The sequence below is a fragment of the Saimiri boliviensis genome, chromosome 9, assembly GCF_048565385.1.
Source record: "Saimiri boliviensis isolate mSaiBol1 chromosome 9, mSaiBol1.pri, whole genome shotgun sequence".
Lineage (NCBI taxonomy): Eukaryota > Metazoa > Chordata > Mammalia > Primates > Cebidae > Saimiri > Saimiri boliviensis.
Window position 1 is genome coordinate 7324612 of NC_133457.1, and position 21741 is coordinate 7346352.

Sequence of the window (21741 nt, forward strand, 5' to 3'; positions counted from 1 at the left end):
GCAAAGGAGGAGCAAAGTCATGTCTCACATGGCGGCCAGCAAGAGAGCATGTGCAGGGAAACGGCCCTTTATAAAACCATCAGCTCTTGTGAGACTTAGCCACTATCACAAGAACAGCACAGGCAAGACGCACCTTTGTGATTCAATTACCTCCCAGCATTTCCCTCCTAGGACATGTGCAGATTGTGGGAACTATAATTCAAGATGAGATTTGGTTGAAAACACAGACACACCATATTAACCACCCATTTACTTAATTGTGCACATCCAGTATTTTTGTATAGCAATATCAAATTTGTTAACCTGCATTCTCATGGGAAACAGCTTTGTCAACTAGAGTGTACAGTGTTTATGTACAATTCCTCTTGCCTTTCGTTTTACAGACTCCACTCATTTTCAAGGTTATTTAAATCAGTGCTTTTTCCTCCCCATTTCTCCTCACTGAAGTTGTTCATACATTTGTGATATGATGAGATTCTCTTATCATAGTTTTTAACTTTCTTTCCTGAGAGCTTCTGATCTCCTCAATTATTTTTTTTAAAATTTGTATACATTAAGTTTAACAGTTTTTTCTGTAAAGTTCTATGCCATATCTAAATAGATTTTTTGTTATTCTATGATAACCACCCAATTATAAGAAAAGTATTTTGGCACATCGTAGTGAACTCAATTCCATAAGATTGCAAAACTTAACAGTGGTTGTTCAGGACATTTTAAACAAGCAAATAATATCCTGATAGCCAATTATTCATCAGTTCACAGAAGAGCTGTATTTTGACAATAAGCCTGAATGAGCTCTCTGCTAGACATTAAACAAAGCCCTTGACCCAAGATCTTCAATGATTTAATAAACATTAGGTACTACCTACATTCCAGGCACCATGCTTGGCAGTGAAGATACCAACGTTAATGAGATCTGATCATTGCAGGACTGTGTGTTGAATGCAGTGTCAGAGATGCACAAAGGGCAATATGGAAGCAGAGTGGAGAGCCACCTGAACTGTTCCAGTGAGGCTGGAATGGGTTTGGAGGAGAACTATAGCTTAAAGAATGAGTTAGCCAGAGGGTGGCAGAGAATAGAAAAGAATCTTCCAGGTAGAGAGGGCAGGCTAAAGTCACCAGGGATTTTCTAGCATAATGTGCATAGGAAACTATTACAAGTTAAATGCTGGTAGAGTTAGAAGTTGGGGCAGGATTTTATTAAAAAACTGGGTTAGTGAGACAATCAAGAACCAGATAATGGAAGGCTTATAAGCCACAGTAAGGAGCTTCAAGTTTATCCTGTGGTTGATGAGGAGCTACTGAACATTGAAAGCAGAAGAGTGACTTGGACTTCATCAGACTTGTGTTTTGGAGGGCTTGCTTTTGCAGCTGTGAGGTGGATAGGATTGGAGATGTGGTGGCCAACAAGATAACTGTTGTTCAGGTAACAGAGGAAGCAGGTCTGACTAGGACAGGAGAATTTGATTGTGTGAGCATCAACCTGGCAGATGCTACCAGGCCAACTGAGCCCCTGCCAATAGCAATGAATGCCTGTCTGAAAAAGAAGAAAAGTGGCTCCCATCATGGAAGTCTCTTTATAAATATTTCATTGATTTATTGGCTTTATATCATTTTGTCCCAAACAAGTACTTAAGGCAGAAAGAAAGAAAGAAAGAAAAGGGAGAAAGAGAGAAGAGAGCAAGAAAGAAAAGGAAAGATTCACACAAGATAAACAAATGAGTGAAGAAATGATAGTTTGAAAACTATGATTTACGATTCTATCAAAACACCAGGAATTCATTTTTTTTCCATGTCTCTGGAACACTATTAAAAGCTCCTTTCGGATGGATGAAGCTGGAAATCATCATTCTCAGCAAACTGACACAAGAACAGAAAACCAAACACCACATGTTCTCACTTATAAGTGGTTGTTGAACAATGAGAACACATGGACACAGAGAGATGAACATCACACACCAGGGCCTAGGTGGGGTGGGGCACTAGGGGAGGAATAGCAAGGGGTGGGTGGATTGGGGAGGGCTAGCATTAGGAGAAATACCTAATGTAGATGACGGGGCGATGGATGCAGCCAACCACCTCCATGGCACGTGTATACCTATGTAACAAACCTGCATGATCTGTACATGTACCCCAGAACTTAGAGTATAATAAATACATTTTTAAAAATAAATGAAAGTTCCTTTCTAGGAATGAAATGTTGAAAATGCCTCTTTGGAATCTCTTCCTTAACACATCAGTTCTAGCCCATATTTAGATTCATTCAATCCACTGCTCCAGTTTAGTAAATGCAATGTAAGCTTCTTACTATACATTTTCTTGTCTGGACTCATCCTGTCATCTTTTCACCCGTCTGTTTTGGATAAAAATCCTTGAAATATGTCTTTCTCTGCCCCTGGAGACATCATAAATCTGGTGTATTTCTTGTCTCTTAGATGGATGATTCCAGTAATTCTTTGGACTTTCATAAGATCCAAGAGGCCAGAAATATTTTTAAATATATAAGAAACAATGAAAAAGAATGAAATGATAAAAGTTGCAATTAATATGCCTAGAGAGAAATAAGCCTTGATAACTTTCCTATTAAAGTGGGTTTTTAAAGAGAACCCACTTTAAAAGAGAGGTAGATGCTAAAACAGAGTAACAAGTATTGCATTAACAACCAAAATCCTTCCAGAAGCCATGTTGTACCAACCTCAACGTGTGGTTGAACCGCATGACCTGGGTGGTTCTCAATTCCCCTGAGTTCCTAAATCAGAGAAATTCTGTGTCACGCAAATGAGGCACTCCTGAGAGAATGGAGCTCACTATGGGCAGTCATCATTTTGTGAGCCCTCGCACTATGCTCTGTGCTATGGGACACAGGAAACATCCGTCTGTGTTCTCAGGGAGTATGTAGAGATCCTGCTACCTTCTCTCACTATACCGTAAACACAATAGCAAGAAAAGAACTGAAAATAAGTATACCACCATGCAGGATGATTGCAGAGGCTGAATGTTGTTTAAGTTAAACCTCCTAGTGAATGTATGCCCCAGTAAGCCAGAAAGTTCTTAGTAGATATTTCTTTTTTATAGAAGCATAAAGTCCATGGATCTAGTGATTATTTTTTTGCATCCGTAGTATGTGCCAACTCTAGGCTGGGTACTAAGCATATATAATAATGAGAAAAGAGACGATGACTCTGCCCTCACAAGCAATGAGAGGGAAGGAGAAAGAGAGAATCCAAAAGATAAGATAACTGCAAATTGTGATGAGAACTATTAAGGAAAAAGAGTGAAGAGAAAAGGAGAGGGGCTGCTGTGATAAGACAAAGGTGTTAACAGTAGACTTCCCACAGAAAGCATCATGTAAGATGAATGAGAGGGAACCAACCAAGGCCAGAATGCAAAGAGTTTCCCAGGCAGAAGTAACGGCATGTATAAAAGCAGGTCAGGGTGTCTGCTGGTCAGAGAAGGAGGCTGGAGTCGGGAAGATCCTGCAGAGCCTGGTGGCAGCTTCAGTGGTTTTTCCATGTAAAGCCAAACACTTGCTCAGGCTGGCTACTGGGCAGAGTACAGGCTAAGAGGGATACTGCAAAAGTGGGGCCAGCCCAGACATCAGCACACATTAAAATTCATATGGAATGTTCTTAAGACGACTGACATGTACACTTAAAATTGGTACAAGGGTAGATTTTATGTTATTAATACGTATGTTTTACCATAACAAAAATAACATGGACAGCAAACAGATATATTTAACATACATTACCATGAATGTCGTTCCTTCTCATCTCAGACCAACAGGAGCTCCAGGGAGCAACGAGCAGTACAATGTGGGAATGGTGGGGACGCATGGGCTGGAGACCTCTCATGCGGACACTTTCAGCGGGAGTATTTCAAGAGAAGGAACCTTGATGATTAGAGAGGTAAGTTGATATAAAAACTGTCATCAGAGTTTTCAATCTGTCATCTGTCAACAGAGGAAGTCCATTTCTTAAGTGGTTTTTACATTAAAGCTGTGACAGAGACTGCCTATGGCGTGTATTTTCAGCATGGGGACTTGTTGGAGGGAAACCTGTGATTCTAAATAGTCGAGTGATTTTAATTGTCTGCTGCCTCCTTTCCTGTATTCTTCTAAGCTTTGGAAGTGTGACTTAATTACATGAGTCCAGACTCTTCAGGAGGAGCTATCCAAATCAGAATATGGGATTTGGGCCTGAGGATATCAAACTGCAAACCCAGAGGTTTCCTGCAACAGGAAAACAGAAATGAGTCGTCTCTCTGAATAATAGGATCACTGGCCTTGTTATGTCCCTTCTCCCCATGGTTTTACCTTTGTGGATTTCATGTAGAAAATGCTCAGTGGTTCTAAGAAATGATGATATCATCTTATCTAGTTAAATTGACATTAAAATGACCATTAAGCTATTTTATTGAAAGAACAAAGAAATACGCAGATCTACTTCAAAAGTATACCTTGGCACTTTGAATTTTTTTAAGCTCTGGAACATCATTTCATTTGGGGGCCGCTCACGTTCCCTTCATCTGTCCTTCTGACATGTAGTAACTCCCCACTGTGTCCATGCTAGCGGGAAAGACCCTGACAAATTAAATTCAGTCTTGTCTTCTTTTTCACTTCTTCATCACCATGCAATTTTGAGTGTAGATCTTTACTTGGAAGGAAAGAAATGGTTGAGAACATGGGGCAAGTGTTACCTGACCTCTCCCTGCATCCATCTATCTGTAAAATTTTATAAATAATAGCATACGACTTATAAGATGGTTGCGATTTTGAGTTAGTAAATATAAGCATTCAATAAATGTTAACTATTTTATTTCACTCTCTCCTTAGAGTTGAATTCCCGTTTTGCTTGTTATCACTATCCAGTCCTCCCTCTGAAACATAAACATATGTCATCTGTTTTTCCTCTTCAGCCAGGACACAGTTGGGAAACTCTATAGCAGACTTTCCTCTCTGAAAAGGCAAAGGCTTCTCACTTTTGTAAGAAAGGAAGGAACAGTAGTTTTCAGATGAATAAGGCCTTTGAAATAATAATTGGCAGTGGGGCTATAACTGGAAGACTAGTTCACAAAGCCACTTGCTAGAATTTCATTTTATGGCCTTGTTGAATCTTTCAGGTAGGCTTTAAAGAGTCCTTTCACATATACCTGAAATGAAAAATGGACTTGGCTGCAGAAATTGACACTGTGTAGTGCTGGTATATAAATCTCCCAATGTGGTTAATGGATAATTTCAATGGACGTGTAGAAGGCTTCTCTCCCCATAACTTACCACTTAGGACAACATGAGGGAGAATGTTCTGGAATGAGTTGCCATTTGAGTCCAGATAAAAGGACTCCAATTTCTAATGTGGTTTAAAATTTGCTTGAGTCTTCAGGACCTGCAAGTAGACATTTGGAGCCACATTTTCAGTTTGTTGCCAGCCACACCCAAATGGCTCCATGTTATTTATAGCACTCCAGTATTCTATGACCACAGCCTGTCACTTTGAAAATAGCATTTGTCAGTGTCTTTTAGGAATTTGATCTATTAAGGACCCCAACATCTTTCTGTACTCTCCCTTTCTAATTCTGCCTTCCTCAAATGTGGGTTTTTAAAATAAAAATCTGTATTAATTGGGGTTCTCCAGAGACAGAGAAGATTTACCTATGTAGAGAGAGACAGACTGCTTTATTTCTTTATTTTTTTGTTTGTTTCTTTGTTTTTGTTTTTGGAGACAGAGTCTCGCTCTGTCAGCCAGGCTGGAGTGTAGTGGTGCGATCTCGGCTAACTGCAACCTCTGCCTCCCAGGTTCAAACAGTTATCCTACCTTAGCCTCCCGAGTACATCGCCAGGCCTGGCTAATTTTTTGTATTTTAGTAGAGATGGGGTTTTACCGTGTTGCCCAGGCTGGTCTTGAACTCCTGAGCTTAGGCAGTCCACCCGCCTTGGCCTCCCAAATTGCTAGGATTACTGGCATGAGCTATCACACCCGGCCAAGAGACTGCTTAATTTCGAGGATGTAGCTCATAAAATACGGAGGCTGAGAAGTCCCGTGATCTGCCATCTGCAGGCTGGAGACCCAGGGAAGCTGTTGATAAAAATCCCAGTCTGAAGCTGGGTGAAGATGAGATGAAATGTCCCATCTGAACCAGTGGAGAAGGCAAAAAGGGAGAAAATTCCTTCTTCCTCTGCCTTTTGTTCTGTTCAGGGCCCCAGCAGACTAGATGACGCCCATCCAGTTTGAAAAGGACAATCTATTTTACTGAGTCTACCAATTAAACTCTAATTGCATCCAGAAACACTTACATACACGCCAGAAAAAAAAACGTTTCACCTAGGCACCCCATGGCTCAGTCAAGCTGACACATGAAATTAACCATCATCGAACCTTGAATTGAGAATTACTAAATGTACACGTTTTAACAAGATAAATACAGATTAAAGTTTACCCCTGACAAAAGAAAATAAAATAAAAACTTATTATAATAAGATTTAGCTTATAGGGTGCCATTAGTACAGTTCTCCAAGATGGACATTAAGGAGAACTCACTCATCTTGTCATTCTCATGGAGTGGACTAGCCGGTTCTATAAGAACATACTGCTCTAACACTCATGATCTTGTCAGATGCACAAATTTCCTCTCGTAGTACAGACACTTAACCCATGGTTCTACCTATCCCTATCCTAGAGCTCCACAGGACCACTTTTTACTCAGTTCTAGAATACACCACACCAGCTGTAGCTGCCATTTTGCCCATGGAAGCCCATCTGCTGGAAGAGGTATTTTGCATTCTCCACTGCTGCCCACACCTCACCAAGCAGGTCCCTGTGCTCAATCTTCCTTTTCTCCTATAAGCCTCTACTGGGACTCCACGGACCTTTGTCCACAGCACCTTCCTGGGATCAGCTGGTATCTCTTCAGTGATGATCCTCCTCACTCAACCAGAACACTAGCTTGTCATCATGGAGGCTCTTTTGGTTATAAGTAATGAGTAAAAGAACCCACTTACTACAGAGTAAGCAAAAAAAAAAGGGGGGGGAGAGTTGTTTTAAGTAGGGAGAGGGTAGATATCAGAAATGGGGAAGTAAAGGAAGATTCAGGATATTTCATGGAAGGAACCCAAAGGTAAAAGTGAGCTGAGCCTCTTTGAAGGACTGAGACAGGAGCTCAGGCAGCATCTCATGGGCAGGTCTCTGGCTCTCTCGCTGCCTCTCTCTCTTTACCCTGATCTCTGCTTTCTTCCACATTTCTCCTTTGTTCTTCTCTCTCTTCACAGAAGAGCTTTCTCTCCCTCTGCGTGCTCCTGCTCTCACCTCTCTGCTTCCTCCATTGCAAGATATTCATCACATCCCAGTTCAACTGCCAGCAGAAATGGACCCGTGTCTCTCTGGCTTAATATTAATTTCCAGTGGGAATCTGGTCCCTCTGGGCTCAGGCGTCCACTCCTGATTCAATCTGCTGTGAAGGAGTAGGCCCCCCTAATGCAACAGTGCAGCCCAGAGCACCTGGGCTCTGCCACAGACAGCTGGGTTCAAACCACCTAGAGCCCACGTCACTTAAGGCAGGATAATTGATGGAAGGTCATATATAAAGTGTTTAGCACAGTTCTTGGCACAGTTCTGTGGGGATTGGCACACAGAACATCTTTGTGCCAATCCCCATGAGAATGGTGAGAAAGATGAGACATTATTGGGGTTCTGTTAAAGAAGTTCTAGAGGGCAAGGCTTTTTACACATCTGTCTTTGTGTTTCCAGTACAGTACTTGACACACAGAAAGTGTTTAATAAGAAGGTGCTGGTGGAGTGAACAAAAGTGTGATAACTCAGAAGTGGGCAGACTCAGGGCCTGCTACTGGATTCCTTTAAGCTTCTGACTATCTGAGCCACTTCCCATTGTTAGCCTCTCTGAGTCTTTCTTTGATAACCAGTATGTCTGCATCAGTTTTTGGCTTGAAAAAGAGTGCTGCTGATACAAGAGAAACCAAAAAAAAAAAAATTCTAAAGAGATGTGATTTATACTAAAGAGAAGTTTGGGGAAATGTTTAAAAGCTTTTCAGTATTTGAACAGAAGTTAAAAGAAAGGAGAAATGGCCCAGTACACATGAAATAGTGCACAGTAAGATGTATTAGGACTGAACTTTCTAAATGTCATCCAGAAAAGGAAATGCTAAACTCTAAGAAGAGGCACTAATGCAAGATAGTGCTGGGCACTGTGACAAAATGAATCCAGAAAGTGCCCCTCTCCAGGACAGCTCGTAGTCCAGGAGCATGTTGCCGAGAAACCTAGAGGATACTTGGCTTTCCAGTTATCTGTCAAGCTTCCTGGAAACATCAATTGCATGTACCATTACAGGAGCTTGGGAGTCTGTTTCATTTAAAAAAAGAAAGAAAAAAAGAAAAAAGAAATACCTCCTTTCACTTGAAGCCAGAGGCAGGTGCAGAGCTATAATTGTAACTCCATGACAAGCTCTAGAAGTAAAAAGCCAGGCTGGTGAGATGGTCAAAGAAACAGCATGAACCCTTGCATGTACCAGCCCCCAAGAGGGTAGGGAATGTGCCTGCTTTGTTCCCAGCTGTTCCATGTTCAGTAAAATGCTTTACACTTAGTAGGCACTAAAAAATATTGGGTCAATGAATGAATGAAAGAAAGAAAAGGCAGAGAGGGAAATTATTACTTAATGAGGTCTGCTCTAAGAATCCTCACTGAACCAGTTGCATAAAAGTTAAATCCAAAAGTGTAACTCTAGTCAGTCCTACAATGTGGGCACTGGCTTTTGGAAACCAGATTGTCTTTTAATCCTGTCTTTCCTCCCCAGGATTTTTTGGTAGAGACTGTTCTCCAGTGCAATGGTTTCCAAACTTGCTAGGTCATGTAATTCTATCAGTAACAACTGTAAAGCATGCCACCTAATACAGTGTATTTATTCACAAACCATGCGTTTTTTTCTACTGCACTAATATTACATACATTATAAAATACCTTTGGTTGGGCACAGTGGCTCACGCCTGTAATTCCAGCCCTTTGGGAGGCTGAGGTGGTAGGTAGATCACAAGGTCAGGAGTTTGAGGCCAGCCTGACCAACATGGTAAAACCCCATCTCTACTAAAAATACAAAAATTATCTGCGCTTGGTGGCACGTACCTGTAATCCCAGGAGCCTGAGGCAGGAGAATGGTTTGAACCCCCTCCCCGCAGGAGGCAGAGGTTGCAGTGAGCCGAGATCACGCCATTGCACTCCAACCTGGGAGACAGAGTGAGACTCCATTTAAAAAAAAAAAAAAAAAAAAAAAAAAAAAAAAAAAAAAAAAACTTTAAAGGACATTAAAAAGGGTCACTAGAAGTAATGTTTTAAATGCTTTGCTAGTCATGATGACTTTGTTTTGTTACTGGCTACATCACAAAGCACCATAGTTATTTATTGAGACATTAAACATTTATGATAGTAGTTGTAAATCCGTATTTTCAAATAATATTCTAGATCAGGTCAGTATATTTGGAACTCCTGACAGATCTGATTAGTTAATCATTGTTTTGACCTTGTGAATGACAAACAGCCGTGTGAGTTGTGTTAAGTCTGGTCTCTGCACTTTCTTGAAGTATTCCACACTCCAGAGCATGTGGATTTTCTCACGGCTTTTCAGCAACATTTTGGGTCATTTCTCTGTTGTGTGGGTTTGTTTCATTGTAACCTGGTAATATGCTCTGTAAATTCAGTTAAGGGGTACACGCATACAGCACAAGCACTAAAAAGAGGAGCTTCCCAGTGTGGGCCCTGCTCAGCCCCTCCCCTTTGTGGCATCACCCTCTGTACATGGGACCCCCATGCCATATGTGACCACTGTCTGCAACTCATGCAGGAACATAAGGCTTCAGAGTCAATCCATAAACTAAATATTGGCAAAGATTAATTTCTTAAGTAAAATAGAAATTTGAATATCACCTATTCAGGCGCTAGTGGATTGATGTAGAGCCCCATATACCTATGTTGGGTTAGGGGTGATGTCACCCTATGGCCTTTTTCCTCCCTCTCTAACTGCCCCCACGTGCTATTCCCCCTCAGACGTCTGGAGAGAAGAAGCGATCTGGCCACAGTGACAGCAATGGCTTTGCTGGCCACATCAACCTCCCTGACCTGGTGCAGCAGAGCCACTCTCCAGCAGGAACCCCGACTGAGGGCCTGGGGCGCGTCTCAACCCACTCCCAGGAGATGGACTCTGGGACTGAAGTAGGTGCTGGGCAACAGCTGACATAACAGTTCTGCTGTCCTTCCTGGATTTCTAAAACCATGATCTCTTCAAGAACGAGGTTTTGCCAAGCTCCCTGAAACTTGAGTGGTTGGTTTCTACTATAGAGCTGCTTGTACAGATTACTCAAATAGAGAAATCGTAGAAGCAGAGCAGTGAAAAGTTCCCAGATATCATCTGAACCAATACCTGTTTCTACAGATGAGTGTACTGAGGTTCACAGGGATTGAGTGACTGGCCTAAGACGCACACTTGGTTTGTCACGGATCTAAGACCAGAACTGGGTCCTCCTATCTTCTAGACTACTCATGGAAACTTCAGGCTATACAGATTTCCAGGCCAACTGTTGAGGTTTATATTTACATTAATTTAATCAAACTAAGTATGGCTTAAGTAAAACAAAGTTTAAATGATTTGCTTGTGGAAAAAAATTCATAAATACATCAGTTCTTAAAGTGTTCATCTTCAGAAATTCAAAACTGTGTGAGAAGGAAGAAACTAGGTATTATCTTTCCTGTGTAAAAACAGTCCCAGGAAAATGTCTGAATAAACACAAAATCTGTAGGTAGTGCTCACGGACAGTGATGACTGACACCAGTTGGATAAGCTCACAGTGTATGGTCACGTTTCATTAATAGTCTTATCAAGCACATATAAGGCCCTAAATGTGTTTATAAAGTACATGTACTGTTATTTTTGACACTGTCTACACACTGAGTTTTTATGATGCACCCTTTAAATTCTAAAGTTGTAGAGCAGACGAGCTTTGCATACCCCCAAGGAAAAGAACACAGCGATATATTGCAAAGTGCAGCATCCTATTCTAACTTCAAGCTGTGTGGGCATTTTCTGCCTGAACATCTCCCTTGGTACCAAAGAGAACCCCATAAGATTTAACACTGTTTAGGCCGGGCGCGGTGGCTCAAGCCTGTAATCCCAGCACTTTGGGAGGCCGAGGCGGGTGGATCACGAGGTCAAGAGATCGAGACCATACTGGTCAACATAGTGAAACCCCGTCTCTACCAAAAATACAAAAAAATTAGCTGGGCATGGTGGCGTGTGCCTGTAATCCCAGCTACTCAGGAGGCTGAGGCAAGAGAATTGCCTGAACCCAGGAGGCGGAGGTTGCGGTGAGCCGAGACCACGCCATTGCACTCCAGCCTGGGTAACAAGAGTGAAACTCCGTCTCAAAAAAAAAAAAAAAAAAAAAAAAAAAAAAAAAAAGATTTAACACTGTTTAAAATTCTGCTGCTGCCCCAGATCTAAGTGGAAATGTTAGTACCTGCCCTACCTCTTTCACAGACATCTTCTAAATATCAAAAGAGAACAGGTATGTGAAAGTGTTCTGTTTGGTAGGGGAATTCTATGTTGAGGAGGATGGAATTGTTTGGATTTCAGAGGAGGGAGAGGAAATCTTGAATTAAATCAGATTAGATCTTTGTTTTCTTCTTATATTTTTAGAGGTCTTGGATGGTTTTATTTTTAAATAGAAACCTAAAAGTAAAACTAAAGTGAAATGACCTTTAGTTAAAAACATTTATCCAAAAAAGATGTGCTTATTATGTTGAATACAGATGTGTTTGTGATGTTAAAAGATAAGAATAGTAGAAGGAATAGTAGAAGTAGGAATAAGATAGTAGAAGGAATGAACATGACTGACATGATTGCAGCTCATTCAGCAAAACTCAGATTTAGAATATTGTGACATGAAACCCTGATACTGAGTTAACTGTTCCCTCTTCTACTTCTGACATCATGTTTTCACGGTGCTATCCAAGCCTAAGATTCATTTTTTAAAGTAAGCTTTCAAGGTACATTGCCCACAAACCTAATATCCTCAAGAAGTCCCTAAATAAAGATGTATATGTCATTATTCTTTTAAGGAAACTGTCATGGGAAGAAAAAATCTTCAATTCCAGAATAATATCATCCCTGAATTAATGATTTTAAAACTTTTGGAGGCAACACCAATCCCCTTGCATCACCAGGCCAGAGTGAAAGGGCTGAAAGTTCTCCTTCCCAAGAGAAAGTTCCTTGGGTTGACTCTGCATTCAGGATCAAGTGCTGCTGTGTAGGCTTGCTGACTTAGTTTATTGCCAATTGTGTCAGATTTTCATATTGACCATGTGGTCAATATAGGAGACTGCCTTTACTGAAAGCGAGAGGTAAGCTCTGTTACCACAGTGGTCCTACAGATTTTAAGGTGCTGTATGTGGTTCAAAATGTAATTTTCTCACTGAAATTCTTGCAGTCTGATAATTAATGGAGTCCTACAAATGCACAATGGCTAGTGAATAATCAACACCAGAAGAAGCTGGAGAGAGGCACGCACTGACTAGGGTGCTAGAATATGAACACCTGAATACCCTGAACAATCCTCGATCATTTTACAGCTCAAGCACAGTGGTGTTAGCATTGTTTACTCCTGCATATTTATCTGTGATTCTTAATCTTCTTGCTTATTGATTAGTATGGCATGGGGAGCAGCACCAAAGCCTCCTTCACCCCCTTTGTGGACCCCAGAGTATACCAGACGTCTCCCACTGATGAAGATGAAGAGGATGAGGAATCGTCAGCTGCAGGTAGGCAAGAAGGGCCCAGTGTTTTAAAAACAGCTTCGTCTTCCTTCTGTTACAGCCTGATAAGAAAATTAATCCTCAGTTCAGTAGTTAATCCGATTACTCCTTACATCCTGTCTTAAAAGGAAGATTTGTTAAAAATTATTATTTCTGTAGGACTCCTTAAACAAACTTATTTCTTTCCTTTTTTTCTTTTTTTTTTTTTTGCCATCTCTTCTGTTTTGTTTCTGGTAGACCCAGGGGTACATAGAGACCCTAGGAAGGCTGTTCCTCAGTGATCTCTGAACATAACCAAATATTTCCCCAAAAACAATTTCTGGGTACAATGCTTTGCACACAGTAGGCCCTTAATAAGTGCATGGTGCATTGTGCTGAGTTCTAGGTGTTTGCTTCCCAATACAAAAATCTGGCTAATTTAGAGGAGAGTCTTGCTTTCTAATGTTCTTCAAGTAATTAATCATCAAAGTCAGCTTAGGATAGTTTTTCAGTTGATAATCTGGAATTTCAAAAAGTAGATCTTTTTTGCTTATATTATAGGAGTGCGGATGGTGTATTTAATTTGGGGAGATTAATATCAACTTTCTAAGCTATGCAAGTAGTGTCTATAAGCCTGTTTTGCTAATGAATAAAAGACTGCTTTGATGAATGACTTATATTTTATTCACTTTTTAAAAAGTGTAAAATACGGAGAGTTTCAGAGTTTCTTTGCCTTTACTATAATTCAAACCAAACAAGGAAAAATCATAGTGTTTTGAAGTCTCATCTCCATATCTTCATAGGTTATCTTTAAGATGCCACTGACTTCTCTGATTCTTTTTCTCAAAGCTCTGTTTACTAGCGAACTTCTTAGGCAAGAACAGGCCAAACTCAATGAAGCAAGAAAGATTTCAGTGGTAAACGTAAACCCAACCAACATTCGGCCTCATAGTGACACACCAGAAATCAGAAAATACAAGAAACGATTCAACTCAGAAATACTTTGTGCAGCTCTGTGGGGTATGTTGGTGCTTTTTTTTTTTTTTTAAATAACCACTCATTAATGAACTGACCCTCAAACATGAAAAGCCCACGGATCTTGTCATCAAAAGAACACTGGTTGAATGATAGTTATCAGAGACCTAGCTTGGGACTATCTTGACTTCAGGAGAGAACAAAAGCAATTTTATATGTAGAAATAGCTGATACCCTACTAGCCGGGATGATGAGATTAGATTCAGAACAACCTTGTCATACAATACTGACAGGCTAAAGTCAACAAGAGAACTAGCTACCACTTGATACATTGAATGTGCAAGGCAAGGTCTAAAATGTGATCAATCAGAGGTGAGTTGTGTCTGGCACTTTTTGATATACCCCACGTTCATTCTCCATGATCCATACAACATCCTGCAAGGGGAATAAGAGCATACATACTGGCATAAACCTTTATTTCAAGCTGAAAAGCCAGCCCAGAGTATTTTAGTGAATTATCTAAGGTCATACCACTAGCAATAACAAGATAAAACTTGAAAAGAACAACAAATAATAGGATGAACTTTGCCTTTTAATTTAAAACATCAATCTGCATTTCTTATGAAAAATATCTGCAGGTTTTAGCTGACCTCAGATTCAGGGTAGGCATGATGAGATTCTGTCAAAGTCTTGGTCTATGTTACTATGAACATCTCACACAGATTAAGGAAGGACATGTCCCCTATGTACCCATTGAAAATAGTTGGCTTGGATTGGGGAACTATAATTTTAAAAGGCTGAAAGCATTTGAGATGTTAGTAGGGAAGAATATGAAGCCTAGGAACTATTTCATGAAAGAGGCTCTGTTCTCTGGAGAAGAGACAGAAGAGAACAAGATAGCCACATTTACTATTGAAAGGATTAATATGTGGACAAAAAAAGCAGACATTTGTGTTGATCAGAAGATAGAAGTACAAATAAGTAAGATAAGTTAGAGAGTTACATATTCATGAACATAGTACACTGCACAATGAGCATCTCAATGTGTGTGTGTTGAGGGGTGGATGATAAATTTCCCGAGCAATACATTTTAGGATTACAACTACCCAGACAAAACCACTTACCTGCCTGTGCTTCTGTAATGGGGGTTACTGCATGGGTGTTGGGCTGCACTAGATTTAGAGACCTGAGAAGTCCCTTAAAGTGAGTATGTCCGTGACTCTCCAGCTATTAACACTTCTCTTGAATGGGTTTATAATTTCCCTAAAGAAGACTAGAAACTTGACGGTAAGGGGCATAAGATAGTTAAATTTTGGTTCAAGAAAGAGGAAGGGCCTTTCTTCCAATGGATAATGGAAATGAAATTTCCATTGCATATTGAAGGTGGGTCGGCTAGAAATCACTGCCCAGGGGTGGGGGTGAACCTTGGGGAAGAAGAGAAGTAGGTTTACAGGGAGAGCCAAGAAAGAAGTGGTTGTTCCAGGAAAGGAATAAAGGAAAATTATGCTGGCTTCACATCTGTGCCTAAGGCTCCCATTGACAAGGACTCTCTGCATTAGGTAGTAAATAGGGCATATGAATGCTGCTACAACTTTATAAAAGGAAATTGTAATTTTATTACCGGAAGTACAATGATTTAATTATTACGTCAGAGCTTCTACTTCTATGCTCATTAGTTTATATTTACCTGCTTGTTCATTAGTTTATATTTACAAGTCGCAGTTTCTTAGATTTTATAGGGAACCTCGATGCAGAAGATTAAAGTTTGTGAAAAGTCAGTCTTACGGTGCTTCTTAAATTTACAGGTGTAAACCTTCTGGTGGGGACTGAAAATGGCCTGATGCTTTTGGATCGAAGTGGGCAAGGCAAAGTCTATAATCTGATCAATCGGAGGCGATTTCAGCAGATGGATGTGCTAGAGGGACTGAATGTCCTTGTGACAATTTCAGGTATGTTACTAAGATGATGAGTCCCCCGGGTCCAAACAGGTGGGAAAGGTGACCACCCCTTTTCTGCAGAAACAGTTAGCTCTGCCCTTCCCAGCTAACAAGCAACACACTAAAGTATTGTAGTATAGCCAGAGTGAGGATGCCCACATTTTGTAACACTGGAGACTGTGACCTCCAAAAAAGAAGTCTCTCATCTCTGCATTGAATCTGAATTAGGCACAGACACACCACAAAGGCTATATATTTATAGCTCTTTATGTCTGTCAGGACTCAGCAAAGATCTTCAGATGTTTTTAGGTTTTGGAACTCCAGTTATTACCATATACAGACAGAATATCAAAATGCAGGCTTCCAAGAGAGACATTTAGTAAGCAGAAATTTCTCTGGTCTCTTCCCTCAAGAAATTCTCTTGCTTACAGTCCACTGATGTTTTGGCAGGTGCAGCTGGCACACTGGATGATCAAGTCTACAAAGACATTTGAGTGTGGGAATCATTACTGCAATACTCTGTAGCTTTCTGATTCCCAAAAAGAGCCTTACAAAGGAAAAAAAAAAGATGGAGACTAAAGTGAAGGCCTTGTTACTGATAAAAATGCAACCTAAAAGAGGGAAGTTTTGTTGGAAAAAAGTTCTTTTTTTTTCTTTTTGATGGTGTTTGAAGGAGTCTAACAAGTAATACACTTCACTCCCCCTTCCATTCCATCTAGTATGGAACCAACTTGTTACTACACTTTATAATCACCTGGGGAGATGTGAAAATCCAGGCTGTACCCCCAGACCAGAGTCAGAATCTCTAGGAGTGGGTTTAGGCATCAATAGCTTTCACAGTTCCTGAGGTGTTTCCATTGTTCAGCTAAGTTTGAGAACATGGATTTATGCTCAGCCATTGTTTCATGAAGAGACAATACAGGGATACTGGTTTGAACCTAAAAGTTTATCTCTTCAACTGTACTTCCATTTTGACAAAATGCTTTTGCTTGTCACTAAACTTCCTCTTTCTTTTACCTTTCCACTGAATGCTCAGTTTCATCTCTTTTTATTCTCCCCAAATAAGGTTAACCAGGTAAATTCACTTTATATTATCATTTGAGTTTAATTCCATGTAGTCCTTTGTTCTGGTTAATTGCTTTCTTGATTGCTATACTACCAAATCAAAATTAAAACTGTGTATCTGCCCGTCACCTACCAAAAGTGGAAACGCAAGCCAGAAAATTCAGATTCAGGCTTCATTATGTTGTTAGTGACACATCTTCATTCCTTTTTTTTTTTTTTCTTTTTTTCTTTTTTTCCTGAGATGGAGTTTTGCTTTTGTTGCTCAGGCTGGAGTGCAATGGTGCGATCTTATCTCAGCACAACCTCTGCCTCCCGGGTTCAAATGATTCTCCTGCCTCAGCCTCCGGAGTAGCTGGGAATACAGGCATGCGCCACCACGCCCAGCTAATTTTGTATTTTTTAGTAGAGACGGGGTTTCTCCATGTTGGTCAGGCTAGTCTTGAACTCCCGACCTCAGGCGATCTGCCCACCTCTGCCTCCCAAGGTGCTGGGATTACAAGTGTGAGCCACCACACCCGGCCACATCTTCATTCTTAACGGTGTAAGCATTTCCTTTTCTCACAAGGCACGGATGGGAAAGGATAAAATAAAAATAGGAGCAAAAGATTCTTGAACTAACCTTGGATTCATATTGGCATAGAAAGGAGGAAACACTGACCCTCGTGCCAATCCTAGCTATTGTGATCACTGTGTATTCCAGGCCTTAGGCTACAAAAATGAATACTGACTACACCATGATTCCCTGAGTTTAGGGGACAAATGTGCTCTCCTGTCAAATGCATGTGCAATGCTTTAATAAATTCTCTTCTGCTTGTATATATTCATCTATAAAATATAAAACACTTTAAAAGCCTAAGATAAAGAAAAATAATTATCCCAAATCCAAAACCCATAGTGCTAAATTTATCATTAGTTAGGAAGAGTCATCCCAATAGACATTTTATCTGGTGCAAATAATCTAATGGAGCATATTAAGTTTTGTTATTTGTGTACTCTTCAATATTGTCTCGATTTTTTATTATTATCTTAAGAATTCTTTATTCTAAGATCACCTTGCCAAAAGGAACTTTAAGTTTTCAAATCCACATCCTTTCTTTCCTTTTCTATTTTTGTTCAGTATTCCTTTCAGTAACTTCAGCACCATAAACTTGTCCAGTATTATTTTCTGAAGCCAAATTATCTTCTTGTTTTCTTTCAAAATAACTTTTTTGGTTAAGTGATATAAAACTACTATCAGTTGTCATCTTCAAAGTAGTAGAAGAGATAAATAAGAGGGTCTTCATTAACATCTGTTGTTAGGGTATAGGATGAAGGAAAGGCAGGTGCCAAAATGCCGTTGTCAATGCTTCTTCATGTGATTGATCTAGAATGTTCTGGAACTCTGATCAACCACTGTTGAAGAGTTAGCTCTTACTAAGTTCAGCAGACACTGCTTTGCATTGGGAAGAGAATAAGGGCAGCATGCTCAAATAAGAAACCACCTGAAGATAAAGACGTTGTAATTTTGTGATGTGTCTAAAACACTTAGAGCTATTTTAACCATAAGTTATGGCAGAAACACCACTTTAATGATAAAGTGCTGGGAACACTGGTTATTATGCCTTCACACACAAACACACATACACATAAAATAAAAATAAATGGAGGAGGGGGAGGAAAGAGTGAGAGCTATCACAAGGATTTGAAATTAAAGCTCAATTATTTCAACAGGAAAGAAGAATAAGCTACGAGTTTACTATCTTTCATGGTTAAGAAACAGAATACTACATAATGACCCAGAAGTAGAAAAGAAACAAGGCTGGATCACCGTTGGGGACCTGGAAGGCTGTATACATTACAAAGTTGGTAAGTCTCAAGACATGGAATTGTTAAGTTTGGTCTAATTTAGTCAATCAGACTTATTTAGTTAAGTTTTTTCTATCAGATTGATGATGTATGTGTGACCAGCTTCAGATGTTGCTGGAACCTTCAACACTATTTATATATATTTTTAAAGCAAGATTGATGAAATTGAAAGAGTGCAGTCAGAGTAAAGTCCTAGGCTCCAGTTTGAACATTTATATCTCCTTTTTCCAAAGACATTAAAATGAAAAGAATAAAAATGTCATAAGCCTATGAGAGCAAGAGAAGAGAAGAGATGTCAATAAAATCAAGAGTAGCTGAGTGACTGGAAAAAGACTCAGAATATCAGGAAATTCTGAATTCTGAATCTGCAATGAGGAAAATGATCAAAATCAATCCAACAGAAGCCAGAAAGGCCCAGGAACTAAGGCCCCAGAGGAATCTGAGGTGGAAATGCATGTATAAGATGGGACTGAAAATAGAATTGTTAGAAAATTCATGAGCAGCACGTCTTCCAGAACTCAGTCTCCACCTCTGAGCAGTGAGGCCACTACCCTTCTCCACTGCAACAGAAGATGAAAGGTTTATACAGCCAGTGTGATGACGGGAATACTTGTGAAAATACACACACATACACTTCCCTTTATTCCTGTTTAGCTCCCAAATAGCCATGCATATACTTCCTAGGAAGAGACTGAAAGATTTGTCTTTGGAAAAACTAAAGGGCCAGAAAGAAAAGATGTACAGGTACTAACATTTGAAGTGCCATGAAAAAACCTTGCTGCCTAACTGCCCTGAAGTGAAGCCCAGCAGTTGATAAGCCCATCTGTACCAGGGGGGTGGAGAAATTCACAAATATGAAGGAAACCTAAACAAACAAGAAGGAAGGACATTAGAAGAAACATGGGTAATGAGGAGTGGAAGCAAATGTAAAAAGAAAGGAAGGAAGGAAGAAACTATAGTAACTTTAAAGAGAGCAGAAAACTTCTTTCTATAAAACAAGAAGTGGGATATTTAAAAAAGAAAAAAAAGGTAGAGCGAAATAGCGGGAAGTCATTCAGAGGCCAAGAAAAAAAAAATGCAAACTAAAATGTATTGGCAGAAATAAACAAATGTAATAAAAGTGTTAGAAGATAAGCAATTCTCCTAAAGAGTAGTACAAAAAGTAAAGCAGAGAAAATATAAGAAAATAAAAAGATCGGTACAAGTCTTTCAAAATCTAAGTAATATGAGTTTTAGAAAATAAAAAACGAAAGGAGAGGAAAGTATTGAAGAAAGAATACAAGAAAGGTTTCTAGAACTAAAAGCCTTGAATTCTCATATTACAAGGAGTCACTGAGTGTCCAGGATACTGAATGAAAGACTCACAAAAAGACATAACACAATATTTCCATACCTAGGAAAGGAGAACGTCCTTAAAACTATCAAGGCTGTCACACTATAAGTAAATAACAAACAGTTTACATATAATAGACCCAGAATCAGAGTGGCCTGGGATGTCTCAGCAGCAATATAGAAGCTTAAAAGACAATACAGCAAGGCCTTCCAAATTCCCCACAAAATTATTTCCAACTAATATTTTATAGCCCACCTGTGTTACAGTTAAGGAGATTGTATGTGTGTGTGTGTACATATACATACATATATGTATACACATATATACACGTGTGTGTGTGTGCATATATATATATATATATATATATATATATATATATATATATTGGGGGGAGAGAGAAAGAGAGAGAGGGAGAGAGATTTATTATAAGGAATTATTTCACATGACTATAGAGGCTGAAAAGTCTCAAGATCTGCAGTCAGCAAGCTGAAGACCCAAGAGAACAAAGGTATAAGTCCAGTTCAAACCTGAAGGCCTGAGAACCAGGAGAGCTGATGTTGTTGTTCTACTCTGAGCACTGGTAGGCTCAAGACCCAAGAAATGCCGATGCTTCTAAGTCCAAGTCTGAAAGCCAGAAAAGACTGATGTCCCCTAGCTCAACCAAGCAGGAAGACTCGGCCTTTTTATTCTAGTCTTGTCTCCAAATAACTGCATAAGGCCCATCCACAATGGGGAGGGCAGTCTACTTTATCAATTCTACTGATTCAAATGTTATTCTCATCCAGAAATACGCTCACAGACACACCCAAATATCTGGGCACCCTATGGCTCAGTCAAGTTCACATGAAATCAACCATCATACCATCAAGCCATCAGTCAATTTTGAGTGCAACAGAAAGACATTTTCAGTCATGCAGGTCTCAAAAATTTACATCTCATGCACCATTTCTCAAGAAGCTACTGGAGGATGGTGTTCCACCGAAATAAATAACCAGGTAGTCCAGGAAGTTGAAAAAAATACCCAGAATGATGGTGACGAGGACAATGCAGCGTTCCAGGACAGATGTCTCCATGAAAAATAAAATGGTATAAATAGTTTACCCGCCGTGTTTGAGCATATTGAAGGGCATTTATTAGCAGAAACTTTACATGTGCTTAGAGATAGATACATAGAAAATAAGGAAGTAAAAAAAAAAATGAGAAGAAACAAGAAAGAAAATGTAACCATGGTATACTACATGCCTCAGTTGTGAACAGTAATAATTTTAATACTTGATATTGATTTAACCAAAAATTTAAAATATAACTATATTAGAGTTTACAAGAGTAAATCATGTGTATATGTATAAGAAATAGAAGAAGCTAAAGAGAGAAGGAAATGATGTAAGAAATTAAATCCTTTCCATACTACAAAGTCAGAAAATGATGTCTGTGATTGAAAAAAAAAAGTGAAGAAATAACGTTATAATCATATGGTTTGGAAATCTGGAAATTGCTGAAAGAAGTAGTTGAAAGAGTTGCAAGTGGTTGCTTTTAGGGAGGAGGAATCAGCAGGGAAGCAGGGACTTGTTTTTCACAAGTGCTGTAGAATTGGCTTTTTAAAATAGGTACCTGTAAGACTTGTTCAATGCATAGTTGATAAAAATAAGAAAATATGTGGAGGCTTTTAAAATGTATACTGGATAAAATGCATTAATTATTTAGCATAAGGAGTGACAATAAAGGAGACGCAGAGGAACTTTAGACACCTTCAGTTCGAAGGAGTCCATGATGAGGTCTCAGAAAAGTATCAGACACATT

At 39.6% G+C, this 21741-nt stretch overlaps 1 protein-coding gene and 2 long non-coding RNA genes across 7 annotated transcripts in view; 1 reads left to right on the forward strand and 2 right to left on the reverse strand.

Moving 5' to 3' along the window:
- LOC141585569 (uncharacterized) overlaps nucleotides 1-3835 on the reverse strand; it is a 39036-nt gene extending 35201 nt beyond the window's left edge. The window contains exon 1 of the long non-coding RNA XR_012519100.1: nucleotides 3752-3835. This is a non-coding gene — a long non-coding RNA (uncharacterized LOC141585569). The remainder of the gene's footprint in view (nucleotides 1-3751) is intronic.
- Nucleotides 1-21741, forward strand: part of TNIK (TRAF2 and NCK interacting kinase) — a 410093-nt gene that overhangs the window by 372923 nt on the left and 15429 nt on the right. For all 5 annotated transcript variants that reach the window (XM_003925097.4, XM_003925098.4, XM_003925096.4 and 2 more), the window contains 6 exons: nucleotides 3779-3908; nucleotides 10048-10212; nucleotides 12702-12813; nucleotides 13636-13806; nucleotides 15567-15710; nucleotides 18474-18608. In XM_003925097.4, the coding sequence (XP_003925146.1) occupies nucleotides 3779-3908; nucleotides 10048-10212; nucleotides 12702-12813; nucleotides 13636-13806; nucleotides 15567-15710; nucleotides 18474-18608 (857 nt within the window). The remainder of the gene's footprint in view (nucleotides 1-3778; nucleotides 3909-10047; nucleotides 10213-12701; nucleotides 12814-13635; nucleotides 13807-15566; nucleotides 15711-18473; nucleotides 18609-21741) is intronic.
- Nucleotides 4287-9223, reverse strand: LOC141585571 (uncharacterized). Its single transcript, XR_012519102.1, has 3 exons — nucleotides 9130-9223; nucleotides 5276-5384; nucleotides 4287-4650 (listed from the first exon to the last, which is right to left on the reverse strand). It is a non-coding gene; the product is annotated as an uncharacterized LOC141585571 (long non-coding RNA).